Here is a 25,140-nt window from a genome sequence, read left to right as displayed (position 1 = left end):
CTCTCTCATCTGGCTTGTGCTCCCTCTTCCTCCCGTTTCCAATTCTGTTGTTTTGTGAGTGAATTTGTATGATTGTAGTTTTCTTTTATCCCTGTCTGTCTTGTAAGTGTTTTCCAATACACTTAAGACTCACACTTCCCTGGGAGGATGAGGGAGCTGATAAGGTTTAAGTTAGGAGCATAGAAGATATGAGATCCCGCATCTTCTCCATCTGGGGTAATCGAGGGGACAGAGATAGCCTAGAGTGTCTCTAGTTAGAGGGATCGTGTAGGTGCCCCCAGTCCCTTGTCACTAGATGACACATTCAATATAATGAGGCAAATGGAGTCTTTTTAGGCATGTACAAAAACACTGATCGAACTTTTTATGTGCTAAAAAGCAAGCCTAAAATGGAGGGACACAGCGGTAACAAAAGGCCAGATAGTGTTGAAAGTAATTCCATCTGCCTCATTATAGTTAGTACCGTAGTTCCATGGGGGGGTTTATTCTGAATTAAGTTTTGGGGGGATTTTGACAGAAACTCTAAGGTAAGTGCTCAGTGTAGCGCATAGGATGAATGTGAACAGAGTTTTAGGGCTCACGCAGGCGTCTGTGGAACTCCGTCCAAACACAGACCACAAGATATGGTCTGTCTGCAGGTCTCCTGATCCAAACTCAACAGCCTTGTAAGCGGGTGTTTTTTTTTTTTTTTACATACCAATTTTTTTAAATCTCTTTTTACTTCATTGTTTGTGTGTCAGTATTAATATTTATAGCTGTTTTGACAGTGCTTCCTATAGGGGATAAATAATAACAATTATATAGTCCAAGTCGATCCAAATTTGGTGATACCAATTATGTATATTTTACAATAAAACCAGCATTATTAGTGGTGTGACGGTTTGAAATCCTTTTTGTGTTTTTTAACTTAGTCCTGCCTATGCTGACAGACCAATGACAGTGATTGTCGGGCGGGACTAAATCTGATTGGTCACGAGCCAGCTATCTGGTGTTATGCCTCGGTTTTGGGGCTTGATCCGGTGCCCTCTTGCTGCGTGGTCAGTTTCCCTTTCTGCTGAGCCACAGCCAGTTTGGTTTCTGTCCAACTACTAATGGTTCTTTTGTCTTTTCTTTCCTTACTTTAGCTTCTATTCAGGCGTCTCTCACTTCCCAATTTGGTTCTGTCCCATCGCCTCTTGGGAGGGGCCTTGCACCTGCATCTTTGTTAGCTAAATTTCAGGACAGATGGTGTTTGAAGATCCAGCTCCTCAGCTAGGGATGATCTTTCCTGGTTTATCTCTGTTGCTTTTCCAACAGTTTGTTTGTATGTTTTTCTCTCCAGTACCCTTTCCTTTCTTTTACATTTGAGGACTGGGAGGTTTTTCACATATTCCGTTTGTTGTGTGTTTCTTCTTATTTTCTTCCGCCTTTTCTGTTTGTCTGTGTGAATATTTTTGTGTATTTCACTTTATAGTTACTGTTGTTCTAGTGTTGCACATTGTTTATAGCAAAGGTGCAGCTAAGGACATTCAGGGTAAGTGGGGGCGATATTGCTAGTACTTAGGGTGCCAACGAATGCGGTCAGGCAGAGACAAATCAGGGTCAGATAAAAGGACTTTCCTAGTCTGAACAGGGACCTGTTGGGTGCAGGTGTGTCTCTCCTGGTTTGTACTTAACCCCTGTGAGTGTGCTTATACAGTCATAACATCTGACTTTGCACAGACTTTGATCCTGAGCCTACTCTATATACGCTACTTGTGATGAAAACCTATATCATGATGTCTAAGAAAATAATGGGTAAATTAGTAAACATAAAATAAAGGAGTAGGAAAAAGTAGATTCACATTATGTTCAATTTAAAGCCAAAACCCAATATATTCGTAGTAATTTTTAATTACTTACTTCTGGTATCCATAAGGCACAACTAACGTGGACCCATTTGGTCCCACTTCTCGTGGGCTTCAGAGCTCCTCCTCTCTTTGGGCAAAGTAAACATTTTCCTTGAACACCAAGTGCACAAGACCGACAAAGCCAGTTTCCCGTAGGAACTTTTAGAATTCCATAGCAAGCCTGAAGAACCAAAAACACAATAACGTGTACTTTGTAATTTAACATTTATTTACACATAGAAAAATTATAAAAAAAATGATAAACCAGATGTAGCTATAAGATCACAATTGAGGATACTGTTTTTCTATCTGTCCGCCATTTTAATACGGTATTTTATCTTGTAAATTTAGATTATTTAAATGGTCATTCTCTTTCCAACAAACTTTGCCTAAATGAACAGTACAAGTAAGAACATTTATAATATAGATTAAAATCAGATAAAAATATGTTTTTTTCTTCACTAATGAGCCACTTATCCTCCCTCCCGAGCTCAAAGTTTACACAGGAAAAAAAACAACTGACAGATCACATTACAGCTGCCTACTGAAGTCTATGGAGAGGAACAGCATAAGAGAGAAAGAGGTGGAGAGACACATAGATGGGGCAGCTGCTCTCTAATAAGTAGAATCACTGACACAGCAGAAATACAAGTTCGATAAACTCACCTAATACGATGTCATGTTATTATTTACCAATATAAACCTCAATCACATTGAGAATGGTATTAACAATATATTAAAAGATGGAAGAAATTTAGGTAACGTTTTATTGAGCAGTTTTTCCTTCTCTTATAGTAGCACTATTTTTTTTCTTATTATCCCACTACTGGTACATAGGGTACTGTGCAAAAGTTTTATGTATGTGTGGAAAAAAATGCTGCAAAATAAAGAATGCTTTAAAAAAATAAAGAATTAATTAGAGATGATCAACTCAGTAAAGATTCAAATTCGCGAATCTTTCGAATATGAGCGTTTTTGTTTCTAATGCTAGGATGTAAAAAATAAAAAAATAAAACTAATTTCAAAGCTAACACGGTCTGATCTTTCGTGCCTCTTCTATTCACCTTTTCAGGGGACATGCATCCTCTTTAGGCCTGCCTCACTCTGGGCCATCACTTCCTGCCCGACTTGGCCATACCGTTCACAAGCCAAAGAGGATGAGCGAAAGAAAAAAAAACAAAAAAAAAAAAAGAGGCGTGAAGGGCCAGATGGTGAGCCATGAGATAGGCGAGTACTACATTTTCTCTTGAATTAGCACAGCACAGAAATGCAAAAAAAAAACAAAAAAAATCTATATCCTAAAAAATAGGAATTTTTGTAAACATTTTAGAATTCAATTCCGTTCAAATAAAATTGCTCCTCTCTAGTGTGAATAGCTTATTTTTATCAATTAACATGGTGGAAAGTGAATGAACAAAAGAAACCCAAATCAAATCTATAATTGGTGTGACTACTCTCCCTTCAGAAGAGCATCAATGCTAGGTACACTACGCAGAAAGTCAGGGATTTTGTTGTATTACATACAGGTGTATGTCTAACCAATTACACCAAACAAATAATAATGATCATCATTTTCACAGGTTAGCTGAAACAGTCTGTCAGAGAAAAATTGTAAAATCCATAAAGACATATCCGAAGAGTGGACATATCAGCTTCACATTGAACATATGGGATTAACTATAACTGGAGAAGTGAGAAACAGCTAACCCTTCAACCTCCATTGAAGTATGACACCCTGCCGTGAACAGGTAATTACTACATGAGATCCGCTGATAGCCAGCCACCAAGTCTAGGACTCGTATACTCAGAGGTAGAGAAGTACACTTTCAGAGGCCAGAGCTTCCTTTGTTCAAAGGAATCTCAGTGTCACGAAGTGACTGTCCAAGCTTGACACGACCCAACGGGTGGTCGGTCACTGAGAGGTCATTTGCCGACCTGTGATCTGCGGCAGCAGACATCTACATGCTCTTACTCTGCACCATCAGGTGAGCAGTTCTCTTAAGGTACCGTCACACTTAGCGACGCTGCAGAGATACCGACAACGATCCGGATCGCTGCAGCGTCGCTGTTTGGTCGCTGGAGAGCTGTCACACAGACCGCTCTCCAGCGACCAACGATGCCGGTAACCAGGGTAAACATCGGGTAACTAAGCGCAGGGCCGCGCTTAGTAACCCGATGTTTACCCTGGTTACCATCCTAAAAGTAAAAAAAACAAACACTACATACTTACCTACAGCCGTCTGTCCTCCAGCGCTGTGCTCTGCACTCCTCCTGTACTGTCTGTGTGAGCACAGCGGCCGGAAAGCAGAGCGGTGACGTCACCGCTCTGCTTTCCGGCTGACCGACGCTCACAGCCAGTACAGGAGGAGTGCAGAGCACTGCGCTGGAGGACAGACAGCGGTAGGTAAGTATGTAGTGTTTGTTTTTTTTACTTTTAGGATGGTAACCAGGGTAAACATCGGGTTACTAAGCGCGGCCCTGCGCTTAGTTACCCGATGTTTACCCTGGTTACCAGTGAAGACATCGCTGAATCGGTGTCACACACGCCGATTCAGCGATGTCTGCGGGGAGTCCAGCGACCAAATAAAGTTCTGGACTTTCTTCCCCAACCAGCGACAGCACAGCAGGGGCCTGATCGCTGCTGCCTGTCACACTGGACGATATCGCTAGCGAGGACGCTGCAACGTCACGGATCGCTAGCGATATCGTCTAGTGTGACGGTACCTTTACATTGATTGAAATAATCCGTGGGATAAGAACCTATTTGCGCTTTTTTGTTTCCTATCATTCTACTATCAAGTGAACTGATGTAGCACACAACGCACTCATATAATTTATAGACTCTCTTCTAGTTTGACAGGTAGAAATGGAAGAATGACTTAATCTTCAGCTGGTTTCTAAAGCTGATATATAATGTAACGTGTAATGTAGATCAGAGTTTAAAGTGCTTTACAGAAAATGTGTTCGAGGCCTACTAAAGGCAGTTTATCCATACATCAATTATATGACTCATAGGCCACAATTCTAAATCAATGTAAATGAATACATACAAGATTCCTCTCCCTCCTAAGGAACAACATCAATACTTCCGCAATGTATCTAATCTTACTTACTTGAAAAAGACCTGGAATTATAGCTTAGAGCAGAAATTACAAGTATGCAAATTTCTGTTGACAGACACACCTCCAACAACACAACGGAGATCCTAACATGCAATGATCACTATCGCACTGCATTTTAGGACAGCTAAATGTTTGCCAAGAATTACTTTGCCATTTAGAAACGTGTCTCCATACAACTCTATGAAACGTTATCATTTACACCACATTAAAATTACTTACTACTGCCAAAGTTATGATTCCTGCTGCTTGACCTTTACCGATCTGCTTCTGCCTCAGATCACATTGTGCCTGGGAGCTCTAAAGGCTTTTTCACTCTCACAATGAACGTGTGTGCTGTCATTACAGAACTCATTGACAGCTTTTATCCCTATTTTATGGTTCATCTGTGCATGCAAAGTAATCAGAATCACAGAAGTAGCACATCACTTTAAGATGTAGCAATGGTTATCATGTCAGAAGATTATCGCAGCGTGTATCAGACACTGGTGACCCGATTTCAGTAAGTGGTCTCTGAAATGCTGCCTCATGGAGTATATTGTGTATAGGATTTGTGGGGTCAGGGGTATCCAAACGAAATTTGTCTCAGAAAGCGGCAATTTCCCGCTGGTTCTGATTTTCAGTTAAGAGCTACTGTATATAGTCTTCTACCATCTTGGAGATCTGAATCTCCAAATACTTTAATTCATATACCTCGGAGTAACCTTCGACTCTGCCCTGTCCTTCAAACCACACATCCAAGCTCTTTCCACCTCCTGTCGCCTCCAGCTCAAAAATATCTCCAGGATCCGTCCTTTCCTCAACCCCCAATCTACTAAAATGCTTGTGCACGCCCTCATCATTTCCCGCCTTGACTACTGCAACATCCTTTTCTGTGGCCTCCCTGCTAACACCCTTGCACCTCTCCAGTCCATCCTTAACTCTGCTGCCCGACTAATCCATCTCTCTCCTCGCTACTCCTCCGCTTCCCCCCTCTGCAAATCTCTTCACTGGCTCCCATTCCCTCAGCGTATCCAGTTCAAATTGCTAATACTGACCTACAAAGCCATCCACAACCTGTCTCCTCCATATATCTCTGAACTAATCTCTCGATATCTTCCCTCACGTGATCTCCGGTCCTCCCAAGACCTCCTTCTCTCCTCCACACTTATTCGCTCCTCATCCAATCGCCTCCAAGACTTCTCCCGAATATCCCCCATCTTCTGGAACTCTCTGCCCCAAAACGTCCGACTATCAACCACAGTCGGATCCTTCAGACGGAACCTGAAAACTCATCTCTTCAGGAAAGCCTACAGCCTGCACTGACATGGCTGCTGCCTCATCACTATCGAAGCTATCGCCTCACCAACACCGGAGCTACCGCCTCACCAACACCGGAGCTACCGCCTCACCAACACCGGAGCTACCGCCTCACCAACACCGGAGCTCCTGCAACCCTCAACCTACTGTCTCCTTCCCCATAATCCTGTAGAATGTAAGCCCGCAAGGGCAGGGTCCTCGCCCCTCTGTATCAGTCCGTCATTGTTAGTTTGTTTACTGTATGTGATATTTGTAACTTGTATGTAACCCCTTCTCGTGTACAGCACCATGGAATCAATGGTGCTATATAAATAAATAATAATAATAATAATAATATACCATTGGAACTACCCAGTTATCCCCAGTCCCAGATTTACCCTACAGCATTAATGTAGAAACATCCTAATACCTCAATTAAAATAGCAAAAGCGTTATCAATGTCATCTAAACTAACAGATCATCTGCAAAGAGCGCGATCCTGTCCTTTCTATCTTCATAACTAAATCCTTTCAACTCAGGGAAACCCCTCACAAGACATGCTAATGGTTCGATTGCCATGGAAAACCACATAGCTTATTAAGGGCACCCTGCCTTGTCCCTCGGTCAATACTAATTTTTCGGATGGATTATCTTTTGCTCTAATTTTTGCTGTTGGTGCCTCGTATAAAATCTCAATCCATTGTCGTGAGTTAGGCCCAAAGCCCAATCTTTCCAGTACAGCCCACAGTTCTCCGCACTCCACACTATCAAATGCTTTTGCAGTACCTTAGTGAGTGGGTCTCCGCGGGCCAACGGCAGACTCAGAAACACCTGACAAAGTTCTACCGCTGTCGATTTGTGGGGCCTGATCCCTAGGAATCACCTTATCTATGACCTTTGACATGTGAATCACCAACACTTCAGATAAAATTCTGAAACCTAAAGTCAGTAATAAGTTTGGCCTATACGAGTCCAGCAATTCGCCATTTTTCCTTCTTTTGGTAAAAATCACTATATCATAGAGAGATTCAGGTAGTGTACCTTGATCAAAACTATATTGCAACATACCCAGATAATGTGGTAACATTTCATCTTCAAATAATAAAAAAAGCGCCAATGGGAAGCCCACTGGCCCCTGGGGCTTGGCCATTTTGTACCTTGCCGATCACTGGCTGCAGTTTTCCTATAGATAGATCCCTCTCTGCTGACTGGTATTTTCACATTTTATAGATCTTTGGATATCTTTCTGTCTCTGTTCCTGATTGATAATGGTAAACTACTTTTAGTTATAGATCATCTATGATTAGTTTGCCTTCTCCATGCTTCAGTAACCGGCAAAGTTAGTAAAGCATGGATGACATGCACAAGGGTTTCTCAAAATCTAAAAAGTAATTAGGGTTGATTTATTAAGCTACTGTGCTAAAAACCAGGCTTACTTTATGACCTCTATCGCCTAAGCAAACAAAACAAATGTCTTTCATGCCTTGCAGAACATTTATTATGTGCTTTAAAGGGATATTCCTATCTCCATGAGTCTATCCTAATATGTAGAAGGTGTAATAATAATATTACCAAATACCTCCCAATTAGAAATGTAGTATAGTTCTTCTGATTAACTATGTCGCTTACCCCATGTGCAAGGCATTGCAGTAGCTTAGATATCCATGGTTACAACCACTAACAACTACCTAATTGTCACTATATGAGTGGTGGTAATCATGGTTACCAAAGCTACTTGTCATGATCCGGACCGAGTTTTGTCTCTCCTTTCCACGATCTGGTCATGTCGGGGATTAACTTTCTGCCTCGTTTTGGTTTTAGGTCAGCTGTTTCTCTACGCATGCAATGCCAGTTATACTTCCCACCTACGACGTGAGTAGCTAGCTGACTCTGGTGAAACTCTGATTTGTCCTACGGCATTTAGCTGACTTAGCCCATGTGTGTTCATTCCTCTCTTCCCGCCCCGACTCTGTTTTCCCTTTGTGTCTGGATTCCCCGATACTCGGCTTTGGCTCGGACCTGACTGTCTCTTCTTTCTGGTACTTCTGCTTCGGACTGGTACTGACCTCTTGGCGCTCCTCTGACTCCGTGTGTGATTTTCCCCTTGGAACTATGCTACTCTCTGGTATCGATCTGGCTTGTTTGACTATTCTGCTGCCACCTGGTGGTAGCCTCGCTGCAGTTCTGCTGGTCTGCTCTGAAAAGGATTTCAGTCCTCTCCCTACTTTGCTGCCACCTAGTGGACTTAGCATTTAACTGCAGAGCTGCAGCATGACACTACTGCAATGTAATATTTGGCTAAACATCAGGAGGCGGATGAGGAAAATGTATCCCATCATTAAACAGAATGCAAAGGATAGTTTCCCTACAGCGGCTAATTAATGTGTGCCAAAACAGCTACTGCAATGCCCTGGACATGGGGTAAGCATCATAGCATATCAGAAGAACTATACTACATTTCTAATTGGAGGTGTTTGCTAACATTATTATTACTACACCCACTACATATTGGGATAGGATCTTGGAAATGGGAATACCTTTTTACACATATTCTGTCAAAATGCTTGACAATGAGAATAGTCACCTGTGCACCCAACTAGCCACACAGCTGATCAGAGTAAGCCAACTATTAAAAGGTGTAATTTTATAACAGACAGTCTAAAGATGTACAAATTAATCACACAGCAGGGTCCACTTTGCTAAACTGATGCATTTAAAGATAGGTGGCTTTAGTAAATTTCCTGCGCCAACTATACACATAATTTTTTAATAAAACAGAAAAGCATCCAAAATGGATTTATTGTTATTTTTTTAACTCTTTTGCAGATGACCAGGGCATCGGGAAAATGGGCGAGGTCGTATGTATGATGTATGTTTTAATTAGGATTATTTTTTTCTGGGTGTCTGTGTTTTCATACAATGTGACCATGGAGTTAGTAATGGGGGCATCTTATTGACGTCTTTTCATTACTAACCTCAGGGCTTGGTGTCACCTGACAATACAAAGGTGACAGCAACCCCACCCCACTTGTCACCGCCAAAGGGCAAGTGGGAGGCTAAGTGCCAGAATTGGCACATCTTAGAGATGCGCCTTTTCTGGGGTGGCTGAGTTGCTGATGTTTTAGCCTGGGGGGGGGGGAGGCAGTATCCATGGCCCCTTCCTAGGCTATTAATATCAGCATGCAGAATGAAAAAAAAAAAATGACACTGTATAAATTATATAAATTTATTTGCAGTGAGAAATAAGTATTTGATCCTTAATCAACCATTAAGAGTTCTTGCTCCTACAGGCCAGCTAAACGCTCCTAATTAACTCATTAATTATAATTATCATTATCTGCATTAAAGACAACTGTCTTACATAGTCACCTTTATAAAAGACTCCTGTCCACAGACTCAATTAATCAGTCAGACTCCAACCTCTACAACATGGGCAAGACTAAAGAGCTTTCTAAGGATGTCAGGGACAAGATCATAGACCTGCAGAAAGCTGGAATGGACGACAAAACCATAAGTAAGAAGCTGGGTGAGAAGGAGACAACTGTTGGTGCAATAGTAAGAAGATGGAAGAAATACAAATTGACTGTCACTTGACATCGATCTGGGGCACCATGCAAATTCTCAACTTGTGGGGTATCCTTGATCATGAGGAAGGTGCAAGATCAGCCTAAAACTACACGGGGGGACTGGTTAATGATCTCACGGCAGCTGGGACCACAGTCACCAAGAAAACCATTGCTAACACATTACGCCGTAAAGGTTTAAAATCCTGCAGTGCCCACAAGGTCCACCTGCTCAAGAAGGCACATGTGCAGGCCTGTCTGAAGTTTGCCAGTGAACACCTGGATGATTCTGTGAGTGATTGGAAGAAGGTGCTGTGGTCACATGGGACAAAAATTGAGGTCTTTGGCATTAACTCAACTCGCCAAGTTTGGAGGAAGAGAAATGCTGCCAATGACCCAAAGAACATCAACCCCACTGACAAGCATGGAGGTGGAAACATTATGTTTTTGGGGTGTTTCTCTGCTAAGGGCACAGGACTACTTCACCGCATCAATGGGAGAATGGATTTTACTATGCATGGCTCCATCCAGAGTGACAACCTCCTTCCCTATGCCAGGTCATTAACCCCTTTCTGACATTAGACGTACTATCCCGTCGAGGTGGGGTGGGCCCCTATGACCACCGACGGGATAGTACGTCATATGCGATCGGCAGCGCTCACGGGGGGAGCGCCGCCGATCGCGGACGGTGTAAGCTGTTTATCGCAGCTGACATCCGGCACTATGTACCAGGAGCGGTTACGGACTGCCCCCGGCACATTAACCCCTGGCACACCGCGATCAAAGATGATCGCGATGTGCCGGCGGTATAGGGGAGCTTCCCGCAGGGAGGGGGCTCCCTGCGGGCTTCCCTGAGCCCCCCGCAACAACGCGATGTGATCGCGTTGCTGCGAGGGTCTTACCTCCCTCCCTGCCTGCTCCGGCCCCGGATCCAAGATGGCCGCGGATCCGGGTCCTGCAGGGAGGGAGGTGGCTTCACAGAGCCTGCTCAGAACAGGCACTGTGAAGCCTGCAGCACTGTAACTCAGATCAGTGATCTGACAGAGTGCTATGCAAACTGTCAGATCATTGATCTGTGATGTCCCCCCCGGGACAAAATAAAGAAGTAAAAAAAAAAATTTCCAAATGTGTAAAAAAAAATAAAAAAAAATATTCCTAAATAATGAAGAAAAAAAAATATTCCCATAAGTACATTTCTTCATCTAAATAAAAAAATAAAAATAAAAGTGCACATATTTAGTATAGCTTGCGTCCGTAACGACCCAACCCATAAAACTGGCCCACTAGTTAACCCCTTCAGTAAACACCGTAAGGGAAAAAAAAAAAAAAAAAAAGAGGCAAAAAACAACGCTTTATTATCATACCGCCGAACAAAAAGTGGAATAACACGCGATCAAAAAGACAGATATAAATAACCATGGTACCGCTGAAAGCGTCATCTTGTCCCGCAAAAAACGAGCCACCATACAGAATCATCAGCAAAAAAATAAAAAAGTTATAGTCCTGAGAATAACACGATGCAAAAATAATTATTTTTCTGTAAAATAGTTTTTATTGTATAAAAGCGCCAAAACATAAAAAAAGATATAAATTAAGTGACGCTGTAATCGTACTGAACCGAAGAATAAAACTGCTTTATCAATTTTACCAGACGCGGAACGGTATAAACGCCTCCCCCAAAAGAAATTCATGAATAGCTGGTTTTTGGTCATTCTTCCTCACAAAAATCGGAATAAAATGCGATCAAAAAATGTCACGTGCCCGAAAATGTTACCAATAAAAACGTCAACTCGTCCCGCAAAAAACAAGACCTCACATGACTCTGTGGACCAAAATATGGAAAAATTATAGCTCTCAAAATGTGGTAACGCAACAAATATTTTTTGCAATAAAAAGCGTCTTTCAGTGTGTGACGGCTGCCAATCATAAAAATCCGCTAAAAAACTCGCTATAAAAGTAAATCAAACCCCCCTTCATCACCCCATTAGTTAGGGAAAAATTAAAAAAATGTATTTATTTCCATTTTCTCATTAGGGTTAGGGCTAGAGTTAGGGCTAGGGTTAGGGTTGGGGCTAAAGTTAGGCTTAGGGTTTAGATTACATTTACAGTTGGGAATAGGGTTGGGATTAGGGTTAGGGGTGTGTCAGGGTTAGAGGTGTGGGTAGGGTTACTGTTGGAATTAGGGTTAGGGGTGTGTTTGGATTAGGGTTTCAGTTATAATTGGGGGGGTTTCCACTGTTTAGGCACATCAGGGGCTCTCCAAACACGACATGGCGTCCGATCTCAATTCCAGCCAATTCTGCGTTGAAAAAGTAAAACAGTGCTCCTTCCCTTCCGAGCTCTCCCGTGTGCCCAAACAGGGGTTTACCCCAACATATGGGGTGTGAAGAGCAGAACAAAAATGATTACCTCAATGAACAAAAATAAAAAAAAGAATTTGTGATAAATATTGACCTGTCCATTCAAGGACATTTTAGCTATAGTATGAAATCCTGTTTTTCTTGTCTGTGGAATTGCCTTTGTACTGTTTGTTGTGAAACTGCCGCCCACGAAACTGTTTTCTTTTCTTTTCTTTCCTTTCTTTCCTGTTTTGTCTCTTTGTTTAAACATGCAAAACTTGTATAACCACTAAACCTACTGAAACAGCTATATAAAGAAGGGATAGCACATTGAAGGCAGGCGTGCTTCAGAGACTTCCCAGTGATACACTATACAAGACGTGTCTTGTGTATTATTTCTGGTGATTCACCACTTCCAAAGGCTGCTCCGACTGAGTGTGATCCCGACATTTCCTGGCGCCCGAACAGGGACCCGAGGTCTGTGTATTCCTTCAAGAACACCGGCAGAATACGAACGAAAAGAGAATCTGGGATAATGGACGGCAGATGAACAAAAACCTGGCCAGGTAAGAGACACTGTTAGATCTCTTATATCTGCCCTGCACTGTCCGTAAGATTTTCTGTGTCGTGTTCTTTAGCGGGTAGTTCTAGTAGAGGAGGATACCTATAGCTCGGGTTCTTGAACTATTTAGGAATTGATCACCTCACGGAGTACGGCATTGAATGAGAGTGAATGTGAATAGAAGGGGTGTGGAAGTTGGGAATAGCCCTATAAGCCGCCCAGGGGGTTGAAACAGAAGAAGTGACTGTCCCACTGGGCAACGTGGTTGCGTCCTTTCGGGGAGACCTCCGCACCTATGTTCAATCTCTGATCCTGTCTTTGACAAAAACTTGGTGACGGATAAGTGTATGATAGTATGAGCCCAGGACAGATAAATTAGCCTGGGACAAGAATACGTTGTATGTGATAGTATAAGCCCAGGACAGATAAATTAGCCTGGGACAAGATACGTTGTATGTTCTTTTTCTGTCTGGTTGCATTTGTGTTGTTTGCTATAGGTGTAGGAATCAGGATTTTCTTACATCAACACAGTTTAAACATCCTAGCTCCTTAGGAAGAAGGTAACGAGGTATTCTCATACCCAAACGCCACCTAGGGCAAGAAAAAGACATCCTAGCTCCTTAGGAAGAAGGTAACGAGGTATTCTCATACCCAAACGCCACCTAGGGCAAGAAAGCTCAGGATAAGAAAATGGGGAATAAGCAAACAAAGTCGGAACCAGAAGAATTAGATATCTATACTATCATAAAGGAGAGAAGTGGTGAAGATGCCACTAAGGGGCTGAAAAAGATTTTTAGTAAGTTTGGAGTTACTAGGGCAGAAGCTTTTAGTAGAAAACTATGGGAAGGAATTCAGGAAAGGAAAAAAGGCATAATCAGAGACAAGAAATGGATAGATCAGATCCAAGCATTGATTGATGTATCTAGGGTAGCAGAAAATGAGGGATGGACATATAATCAACAGAGTAAAAAGTGGTGTATTAGACCCACAGGCTGTGGAGAAAAACAAAATGTGGAATCTAAAAATACCCCACCCCCATACCTTAACCCACATGCCCCATCTTTTCTCCAAACACCACCTCAAAGTTTAGCCGGACCAGGAGGATGGGTATGTCCGCACTGTGGACAACAAAATCCAGACTGGAGAAATGATTGCCTAGCCTGTGGTACACCTAGACATGGCGCTGTACTTGCCCCTGTTAGGGTAGTACCAAGACCCTTTAGGGAACCTGGTGCTGACGGAGTAATGGGAACTAGATATCACCAAACTCGACAATATTTCCCTTGGTCCCCCGCTGAAGGCATGTCTCTCTTGCATAACGCACCAGATCCCACCCAGTGTCCAGTTAGATTTGCACAATATATACAGCAAATTATGCAGACTCACGCTGGAGTTTGGGCAGATGGAGAAGAATTATGTAGAATGAAAATGACTCCTGGACTCTTCCAGGAGCTATTAGCAAATCTACAGGTACATAGGCCCCAAGCAGGAGATGGTGCCTTACAAACGATAGAATCAGGTACACAATTTGTAGATCACTTAATGGTTTTCATGAGGGAGAGACAGAGGCAGAGAGGAACAACGGGAGTGGTGGCTCAGAAATCTGGACAATCAGTAGACGAATATTATCTAAGTGTAGAAAATAATTTCAGAGATGAAGGCATGGATCTAACCGCTCCAGGAATGATGAGGTTAGTTACAAAAACCTTTATAGATGGATTGTCTCCAAAAGTGAAGGAAAAGCTTAAGGCCGCAACCCCTGATTGGAGAACCTTGGAAGACCCACACCTGGCTAGACAGAAAGCTGTAGGGATAGAAATGGACTTAAGAGAAAATTCTAAGCCAGTAAGAATTGCACAGGCTAATACTGGCTCTGCTAATCAAAAGTTTACTTGTCATTACTGTAAGAAGCCAGGACATTTCCAAAGGGAATGTAGGAAGAGAAAAACAGATATAGATTCAGGAACCTTTGTACCCAAAAATAGGATAAATAACCCAGTGCCTGATCAAACAGACAGCTCAGAATGACTGAAAGTTATGCAGGTCTCTCTTCCTTCTAGAAGACCAATAATACAAGTTGAAGTTGAGGGTAAAAATGTACCTTTTCTGATAGATACGGGAGCAACATCCTCCATTTTAAATCAGGACTTTTTACCATATCCTGACAATATATCCTCAAAGGTTACATATGCAGAAGGGTATGATGGTAAAATTCAGGTGTTGCCCTTTACAAAACCTTTAAATGTGAGCTTTGGCCCTAAAACTTTTGTATCCAAATTTTTATTTGCTAAAGGTGCACCTACCTGCTTGTTGGGTACTGATGTCTTAAGTAAAATGCATGCAAACATCCATTTTAGAGAAGATGGCACAGTTATGCTGACCATCCCTGAAGATGCAGAAACTCTGGAACCATATGTTAGAATACAGGCAATGGAGGATTTTCCCGAAATTTACACTCAACAAGCAAAAATTGACTTGTCTCGGGTTCCTGACAGCCTATGGGCAAAAGGAGACACTGATGTAGGATTTTTATCAGTAGCTCCTATACTGTTAGAAACTGCCCCGGGAACCATATTACCTCAGCTTAGGCAATACCCCATCAGCGCCCAGCAAGAACAGGCGATTTCTCAACAAATTCAGGATTATGTGTTACAAGGTGTTTTGGTAGAAATCAGGTCACCCGCCAATACACCCTTATATCCTGTTAAAAAGAAAGTGTCCTCCAAAGAAACTATGGTGAAATATCGCATGGTGCACGACTTACGGGAAATCAATAAGGTTTTGGCACCGGTCACCCCTGTGGTACCGAATCCTCATACCTTACTGTCTCAAATTCCCAGCACTGCTGCATATTTTACGGTAATTGACTTATCAAACGCATTTTTTTCTGTGCCACTACATAAGAACTGTTGGCATTTGTTTGCCTTTACATTCAAGGGTAAACAATTAGCATGGACAAGATTGCCACAAGGTATGGTACACTCACCAACTTTGTACTCTGAAGCAATGCAGACCGTGCTAAAAAATTTCATCCCAGAACCAGGAGTAGTCATTCTACAGTATGTAGATGACTTACTTATTTGTTGCCCTGATGAACAGACGGCAGTTACCTCAACTGTTAATTTCTTAATTTTCCTAGCGCAAGAAGGCTGTAAAGTAAATAGACAGAAACTCCAGGCTTGTCAACAAACAGTCGTGTTTTTAGGTCACTGCATATCACAGGGCATCAGACACCTCACACCTCAACGTACGGAAGCCATACGTAACATGCTTGAACCCAGGAATCACAAACAGCTGCGTGCTTTCTTAGGTATTGTTTCACACTGTAGACAGTGGATCACACATGCAAGTCAACTCATGCAGCCTTTATATGACTGTATTGCCAACACACCATATTCACTCAGTGAAGAGGCTAAACAGTCATTTTCCTCTTTGAAAACAGCACTGGTATCAGCTCCGGCTTTGGGACTCCCAGACTACACTAAACCTTTTCAATTGATGGCAGCTGAGATATCCTCACATGCTACAGGGGTGCTCACACAAAAACATGGAAACAAACAGAGACCTGTGGCATACATATCAGCTCATCTGGACCCTGTAGCTAGAGCCGCACCTTCTTGTGTAAGAGTAGTAGCCGCAATTTCACTGTTATTAGATAAAGCTTCTGAGATTGTTCTTGATCACCCACTTCTAGTTCAGACCACTCATGATGTACATGGCATTCTTAACCAGGTCCAACCTAAACATATTTCAATGGCCAGACACCTCCGTCTCCAATGTTCCCTACTACTGCCGCCCAACATTTCCTTTGCCAGGATTCAGACTCTTAATTTCGCGTCTTTGCTCCCTTTAGAGTCTGAGGGGGGTACCATACCTGAGGAAACTGCACTCTCCAACTCCTTTGAAACTGCACTCTCCAACTCCTTTGACCCATCAAAGTCAATGCATGATTGTGTACAATTAATGGAACAAGAGACTCAGGGCTTATGTAATGTACGTGACAAGCCACTCTGTAATGCTACATTTGAACGTTTCATAGATGGCAGTAGATATGCAGATATGAATGGACAATTTCATACAGGTTATGCGGTAGTAACTCAGCATGAAGTGCTGAAAGCAGAACCTCTCCCTGCTAATCAGTCTGCACAAGAAGCAGAACTTACGGCATTAGTTGAAGCTCTAAAAATAGCCAAAGATCAGACAGCAAACATATACACTGATTCTAGATATGCACATGGCATTATTTTCGATTTTGGCGTAATATGGAGAGCCAGAGGTTATATGACTGCTTCAGGCCAACCTGTTAAACATGCCTCCCTCATTAGACAGATTCTGGAGGCAGCACAAGAAACTAAAGAAATAGCGGTGATAAAGGTAGCTGCACATGTGAGACTCGACACCGAGGAAGCCAGGGGTAACTATAAAGCCGATAAGGCAGCAAAACAGGCAGCACGTAAACCCTTACATCATGGCCACACACTAGATAGCTCTGAAGATGATGAGGAAAGATTGAAGGAAGCTCAGAAACAGGTAGACGACGAAGAACGAGGGCAGTGGCAGAAAAAAGGGGCAGAAGATCAGCAAGGATTATGGAAAAAAGGAACTTTGTTGTGTTTACCCAGAGCCTGGTACCCCACAGTGGCAAGTGACCTCCACCTACCCACGCATGTGTCGGCAAATGGTATGATGCTCAAGGTAAAAGAAAGGTGGTTGGCTCCAGGCTTTGGTAATTTTGCTCGGAACATGTGTGCTGCATGCGCTATATGCCTGGCACACAATCCAGGTCAGGCCATTAAAACCCCAACCAAGCATCATGTAAGACCACTGTATCCCTTTCAAAGACTCCAGATCGACTACATCCAACTTCCTAGGTACAATGGATACGAATATGTGCTTGTGTGTGTGGACATGTTCTCAGGGTGGCCAGAGGCTTATCCAGTTCGTAAAGCCTCAGCAAAAACTACTGCCATTAAAATAGCACATGAACTGATACCCCGTTACGGCATGCCTGAGGTGATCGAGTCAGATAGGGGTACCCATTTTACTGGGGAAATATTCCAGAATGTTATGAAAATGTTGGGAGTAGAAAACCAGTTTCACACTCCATATCATCCACAGAGTTCAGGTAAAGTGGAAAGATTAAATGGGACAATAAAATTAAAAATCCAGAAGGCCATGGCAGAAACAGGAAAGCCTTGGACCGAGTGTCTACCACTTGCCCTGTATTCCATCCGAAACACCCCAAGGGGGAAGGCTAAGCTGTCACCACATGAGATTCTTTTTGGTAGAGCAGCAAATTTGGGTTGTTATTTTCCACAACAACTGATGTTGAATACTGAGACTTTAACTGCTTATGTACAAGAATTACAAAAACGTTTAACTAAAGTGCATTCGCAAGTTTTTGCTTCCCTTCCAGATCCAGAAAATCTCGAAGGAGGCCACAAGTTGGAACCTGGTGATCAAGTCTACGTGAAAAGACACACCAGAAAGACTCTGGAACCGAGATTTGACGGACCTTTCCAAGTCCTGTTAACAACTCCAACAGCAGTCAAGCTTGAAGGAAAGGCATCATGGATACATGCAAGCCATTGCAAAAAAGCAGTATAAGACTCATGATATTGATGTTAATAATGTTAACCTCAACGGAGGCATGGGAAAGACTGAATTCTCTAGCCCCTTTGAACAATAGATTCGTACAACATCATAGAAAATTAGTGCATGACTTGTTAAATAATACGCAACCCCTGGCAGATTGTTGGATCTGTACCCATTCACCAGTATCAGCCACAAGTATACCTTTTCTAGCAGTTCCCGTGTCAGCTGAAGAAATATTCGCTTGGCCTAATTGTTCAGACAACCTGGCCAACAACCAACCTGGCAATACTAGACTATGGAATACTACAATCGCCATACCAATTGTGGGATGGGTAGAATTTCCTTGGTGGCAGGGCAATCTTACAGGAAAAATAGACAACTTACAATATTTAGCATTCAAGGGAGGAAAATGGGTACCTAGGAAAAAGACTGGATTAACTGATTTAGGACAGGTCCCCACTGAAAATCTACAGCTCAGTTTCAGTACAACCACCCCTTCCTCTGATGCTTTCAAACCTACAGTATTGGAAAGATACATACATAATAGAAAATGGGAACATTCTGAGTTGTTCCCCCAAGGTGATGCAGACAGTTGTACAAGTAAGCCGGGGAACCTGGTTTGTAATGAATCCAATGAGTATGTCAACGGAATGCATGTATGTGGGAATCCCGCAGCCGGGTACTGTAGCCCCTTGGGACAAAAACCCTCTTGGTGTATGCTTCAGAATGTATCTAGTTTTGTGGATTTGGCTCACAGATTGGTATTGCAGCACTCAGCTTTGTGGGATCTGCCTGAGGGTACATTTTGGATATGCGGAGAAGGAGCATATAAATGGCTTCCCGTAGGTATAAAGGGTACTTGTACATTAGGACGCCTAACCCCGGCTACTTTCATAATTTCAAATAAACAAGTGAATATGCAAGCCGTGCCCAAGCACACACTGTATAAAAGAGCTGCAGATAACTCACCACGTCCCTCGGGGAGGCCGCATATAGTACAAATGGGAATTCCCAACAAAATTGCTAGTACCATTTTTATTTATCCTATGTTAACACAAATGTGGGATAAATTAGTTAGAGCCACGGATTATCTAGATGATCAGATTTGGGATATATTGGACATATTAAATACTAGTATAGCTGTACAGAATCAGCTTATAATAGTCACTAACCAACATACCCTGGTATTGGATTACCTAACTGCCTCACAAGGGGGTATGTGTCAAATCATCGGACCCACCTGCTGTCATTATATAGACCCGAATAGTACTATGAGTATGAGATTTAAATTAAAAGACGTACAACGACTCAGGGATCAGTATGACAAAGACAATGACCAAAATAAGGATAGCTGGTGGTCAGATACCTTTTCTTTTCTTAACCCGGCCAATTGGTTCAGAGGGATCGGTGGGTGGGTTACCGGGATTATGCAAAGCCTAATACATACAGTTATGGTTATTGTAATTATATATGTATTGTTCAAGGTTGTACTCAAGGGTATCTCGGTATGCACAAATAAATTTTGTGTAATGGATGCGAGAATATAAAGAAAGAATGACTAAAATGATCGACAAGGTTTTGAATGGAATATGTCAAAGGGGGGATTGTGAAGAGCAGAACAAAAATGATTACCTCAATGAACAAAAATAAAAAAAAGAATTTGTGATAAATATTGACCTGTCCATTCAAGGACATTTTAGCTATAGTATGAAATCCTGTTTTTCTTGTCTGTGGAATTGCCTTTGTACTGTTTGTTGTGAAACTGCCGCCCACGAAACGGTTTTCTTTTCTTTTCTTTCTTTCCTGTTTTGTCTCTTTGTTTAAACATGCAAAACTTGTATAACCACTAAACCTACTGAAACAGCTATATAAAGAAGGGATAGCACATTGAAGGCAGGCGTGCTTCAGAGACTTCCCAGTGATACACTATACAAGACGTGTCTTGTGTATTATTTCTGGTGATTCAACACTTCCAAAGGCTGCTCCGACTGAGTGTGATCCCGACAGGGGTATCAGCGTACTCAGGACAAATAGGACAACAACTTTTGGGGTCCAATTTCTCCTGTTACCTTTGGGAAAATACAAAACTGGGGGCTAAAAAATAATTTTTGTGGGAAAAAAAAAAGATTTTTTATTTTCACGGCTCTGCGTTACAAACTGTAGTGAAACACTTGGGGGTTCAAAGCTCTAACAACACATCTAGATGAGTTCCTTAGGGTGTCTAGTTTCCAAAATGGTGTCACTTGTGGGGGGTTTCTACTGTTTAGGTACATTAGGGGCTCTGCAAACGCAATGTGACACCTGCAGACCATTCCAGCTAAGTCTGCATTCCAAATGGCGCTCCTTCCCTTCTGAGCCCTCCCATGCGCCCAAACAGTGGTTCCCCCCACATATTGTGTATAATCGCACTCAGGACAAATTGGGCAACAAATTTTGGGGTCCAATTTCTCCTGTTATCCTCGGGAAAATACAAAACTGGGGGCTAAAAAAATTATTTTTGTGGGAAAAAATGTTTGTTTTATTTTTACGGCTCTGCATGATAAACTTCTGTGAAGCACTTGGTGGGTCAAAGCGCTCACCACACCTCTAGATAAGTTCCTTAGGGAGTCTACTTTCCAAAATCGTGTCACTTATGGGGGGTTTCAATGTTTAGGCACATCAGTGGCTCTCCAAACGCAACATGGCGTCCCATCTCAATTCCTGTCAATTTTGCATTGAAAAGTCAAACGGCGCTCCTTCCCTTCCGAGCTCTCCCATGCGCCCAAACAGTGGTTTACCCCCGCATATGGGGTATCGGTGTACTCAGGACAAATTGTACAACAACTTTTGGGGTCCAATTTCTTCTCTTACCCTTGGGAAAATAAAACAAATTGGAGCTGAAGTAAATTTTTTGTGAAAAAAAGTTAAATGTTCATTTTTATTTAAACATTCCAAAAATTCCTGTGAAGCACCAGAAGGGTTAATAAACTTCTTGAATATGGTTTTGAGTACCATGAGGGGTGCAGTTTTTAGAATGGTGTCACACTTGGGTATTTTCTATCATATAGACCCCTCAAAATGACTTCAAATGAGATGTGGTCCCTAAAAAAAAATGGTGTTGTAAAAATGAGAAATTGCTGGTCAACTTTTAACCCTTATAACTCCCTAACAAAAAAAAAATGTTGGTTCCAAAATTGTGCTGATGTAAAGTAGACATGTGGGAAATATTACTTATTAAGTATTTTGTGTGACATCTCTGTGATTTAATTGCATAAAAATTCAAAGTTGGAAAATTGCGAAATTTTCATAATTTCCGCCAAATTTCCTTTTTTTTTCACAAATAAACGCAGGTACTATCAAAGAATTTTTACCACTATCATGAAGTACAATATGTCACGAGAAAACAATGTCAGAATCACTGGGATCCGTTGAAGCGTTCCAGAGTTATAACCTCATAAAGGGACAGTGGTCAGAATTGTAAAAATTGGCCCGGTCATTAACGTGCAAACCACCCTTGGGGTAAAGGGGTTAAAAATGGGTAATGGTTGGTTCTTCCAGCAAGACAATGACCCAAAACATACAGCCAAGAAGCAAAGGAGTGGCACAAAAAAAGAAGCATATTAAGGCCATGGAGTGGCCTAGTCAGTCTCTAGACCTTAATCCCATAGAAAACTTATGGAGTTAGTTGAAGCTCCGAGTTGCCAAGCGACAGCCTCAAAATCTTAATGATTTAGAGATGATCTGCAAAGAGGAGTGGAGGAAAATTCCTCCTGATACGTGGGCAAACCTCATCATTAACTACAAAAATTGTCTGACTGCTGTGCATCCCAACAAGGGTTTTGCCACCAAGTATTAAGTCTTGTTTGCCAGAGGAATCAAATACTTATTTCTCACTGCAAAATGCAAATAAATTTATATTATTTATACAATGCGATTTTCTGGATTTTATTTTTGATATTCTATCTCTTAATGTTAAAATTAACCTACCATTAAATTATACACTGTTCATGTCTTTGTCAGTGGGAAAACTTACAAAATCATCAAGGGATCACATTTCAATCACTGTACCTATGTATTCTATGTGTATATATCTATTCTATCTAAACCGGTCAGTGTGATTTTACTGTACGTGCACATAAATTGCCGGCTTTTCAAAAGGACACCGTTGCATAAAAATCAGACAGGACTCGCATGGCCTGAGATCTGTGGGATTTTTTTCTCGCACCCATAGGCTTGCATTGGCGAGTCTCAGTGACAATAGCAGCCTGTAGCGATTTCACTCGAATGTCGAATACGCCGGAGAATAAAATACAATGATGTGAGCTGCCCCATAGATTAAGGGTATGTGCACACGATGCAGATTTAGTGTAGTTCTGCAGCGTTTTTTTCTGCAGCAGAAACGCTGCAGAACTGCACTGTCAGTTACAATACAATGAAAATCAATAGGAAAAAAAAAAAGCTGTGCACATGGTGCAGAAAAATCCGTGCGGAAACGCTGCAGATTTCAAAGAAGTGCATGTCACTTATTTTGTGCAGTTCTGCAACGTTTCTGCACCCATAGACTCCCATTTTGTGGGTAAAATGCTCATAAAAACTGCAGATGTAAAAACCATCTGCAGATTTTATGTGGATTTGGGTGTCAAAACCGCTGCAGAAGGAAGTGACGTCAGTGATGTGGAGGAAGTGTGTGGGCGGAGTGTAGTGAAGTTAGTGTATAGTCGATGTGAAGCGCATGGTGGAAATGATATGTAGTGTCTGTGTGTGTGTCGGTCTGTGTGTGTCTGTCTGCCAGTAGTGACTCGTTGTAGTCATTCGTCGGATGGGACTACTCCCATCGAAATGTGAAGATGGGAGAGTTGTCCCATCGTCAGGCGACTGACTACAATGGGTTAAAAACACAAACACACATAAAACATACATTACATATAACATGTAGTATATACTCACCACATACATCCCCAAAGGCCACCATCCACGATCATCCTTGTCCCAAAATAAAAATAACAAAAAATCTTTTCCATCGTAATCCATAACATAGGTTGTCCCACGACGTCCTCCGGTGATACACTGCAGGAGTTAATCGCTCCTGCAGTGTATCGGAGCTGCCCGATCGCTTCCTGGAGTTAAATGAACTCCGGGAGCTCACTTTACGGCAATTGAACTGCCGTGAAATTTTCTCACGCAGCAGTGTCGTAAAGCGAGAGTCCTGTCAGTGTGTTTTGGCAGCCATGGAGAGCAGTCACATCTCCTGGTGTGGCTGTTCTCCATGGCAGATCGTCGTGGGACAATCGATATTAATGGACTGCGTCAGAAAAGACTACAGATCATCAAGGGATTTGTAAGTATGGTAAAATTTAGAATATTAAAATACTTTTTACTGTGTCTTTTTTTTGTGTTCAGTAATTTGGGGTTAATAATGGATAGGCGTCTTATTGACGCCTCTCCATTATTAACCGGGGTTAACGTCACCTTACAATGTCAAGGTGACGTTAACCCCTTATTACTCCATATCCCACCGCTACACTGGAGTGGGAAGAGAGCGGCTAAGCGCCAGATTTGGCGCATCTTAGTGATGCGCCATTTCTGGGGCGGCTGCGGGCTGGTATTTGTAGCCAGGGGGGGGGGGGGGGGGGCAATATCCATGGCCCCTCTCTAGGCTATGAATATCAATGCATCCGCTGCCCATTCTGAAGTCCAGGGAGGAGGGGGTCGGAGTTTCGGCAGCGCATGCGTGGTAGAAAATGGCGGACACGACGGACAAAAAAAAAAACGTTCACTTGCACGTTTTTTTCGTGCCGACGGTCCACAAAAACACAACGGATCCGCTGCACGACGGACGCGACATGTGACCATCCGTCGCTAATACAAGTTTATGGGTAAAAAACGAATCCTGCGTGCACATTTGCAGGATCCGTTTTTTTCCACCGGATCCGTTTTTTCCTGCCGGATCCGTTTTTTTCTGCTGGATCCGTTTTTTTCCTGCCGGATCCGTTTTTTCCGCTGGATTAGTTTTTTCCACCGGATCCGTTGTTTTTCCTGCCGGATCCGTTTTTTTCCGCTGGATTCGTTTTTTCCACCGGATCCGTTTTTTTCCTGCCGGATTCATTTTTTCCACCGGATCCGTTTTTTTCCTGCCGGATCCGTTTTTTTTTCCTCTGGATTCGTTTTTTCCACCGGATCTGTTTTTTTCCTGCCGGATCCGTTTTTTTCCACTGGATTTGTTTTTTCCACCGGATCCGTTTATTACTAGCACTCATGGTGAGGCCTGTCACAAAGTCGTTATGGCTTTCCAAAATGGAGATTGAGAAGAGGTTGGACTAGGAAATGACATCACGGACATTTTTATTTTTTTTTTAACTTTATTATTTAGCTTTAAAAAACGCTTACAAATCTGCATGAAAAAAAAAACGCATAAAGAGCGCACTAAAGAACTGCACCAAAACTGCACTGAAAAAATGAACTAAAAACGCACAAAAAACGCATTAAAAACACACAAAAAACGCATGAATTGTCAGCTGCGTTTTCTGCCAGAAGATGCAGATTTTGTGCAGAAAATTCTGCACCAAATCTGCATCGTGTGCACACAGCCTAACACTGGTCCGAGTGATATGGAATGTTTTCTTGCATGGCACTCGCCCATATTCTATGGTAGTGGGACGCTGGCCTAGGTGTGCACTTGTGACTCATCTTCCAGCAGTATGCTGGGAGTGTAACTAGGTTGTGGTGCTGCCCCAATGGCCACAACAGGGAGCGGATTACATCTGCTAAACTGCAAACACCCATTCAGCCTGACTGGGCAGCACAACAGGTCCCAGCCACACCAGTATCCCTGGCTGC

General features: G+C 42.4%; 1 protein-coding gene across 1 annotated transcript in view; it reads right to left on the bottom strand.

The window, feature by feature from the left end:
- The window catches only part of JADE2 (jade family PHD finger 2), a 374,376-nt gene that overhangs the window by 133,530 nt on the left and 215,706 nt on the right, over window positions 1–25,140 (bottom strand). The window contains exon 7 of the mRNA XM_069763847.1: window positions 1,882–2,049. Coding sequence (XP_069619948.1) covers window positions 1,882–2,049 — 168 coding nt within the window. The remainder of the gene's footprint in view (window positions 1–1,881; window positions 2,050–25,140) is intronic.

The sequence above is a fragment of the Ranitomeya imitator genome, chromosome 4 (assembly GCF_032444005.1).
Source record: "Ranitomeya imitator isolate aRanImi1 chromosome 4, aRanImi1.pri, whole genome shotgun sequence".
Classification (NCBI taxonomy): domain Eukaryota; kingdom Metazoa; phylum Chordata; class Amphibia; order Anura; family Dendrobatidae; genus Ranitomeya; species Ranitomeya imitator.
Note: the sequence above shows the minus strand (reverse complement) of the source record. Positions and strands in the feature narration are given on the sequence as shown.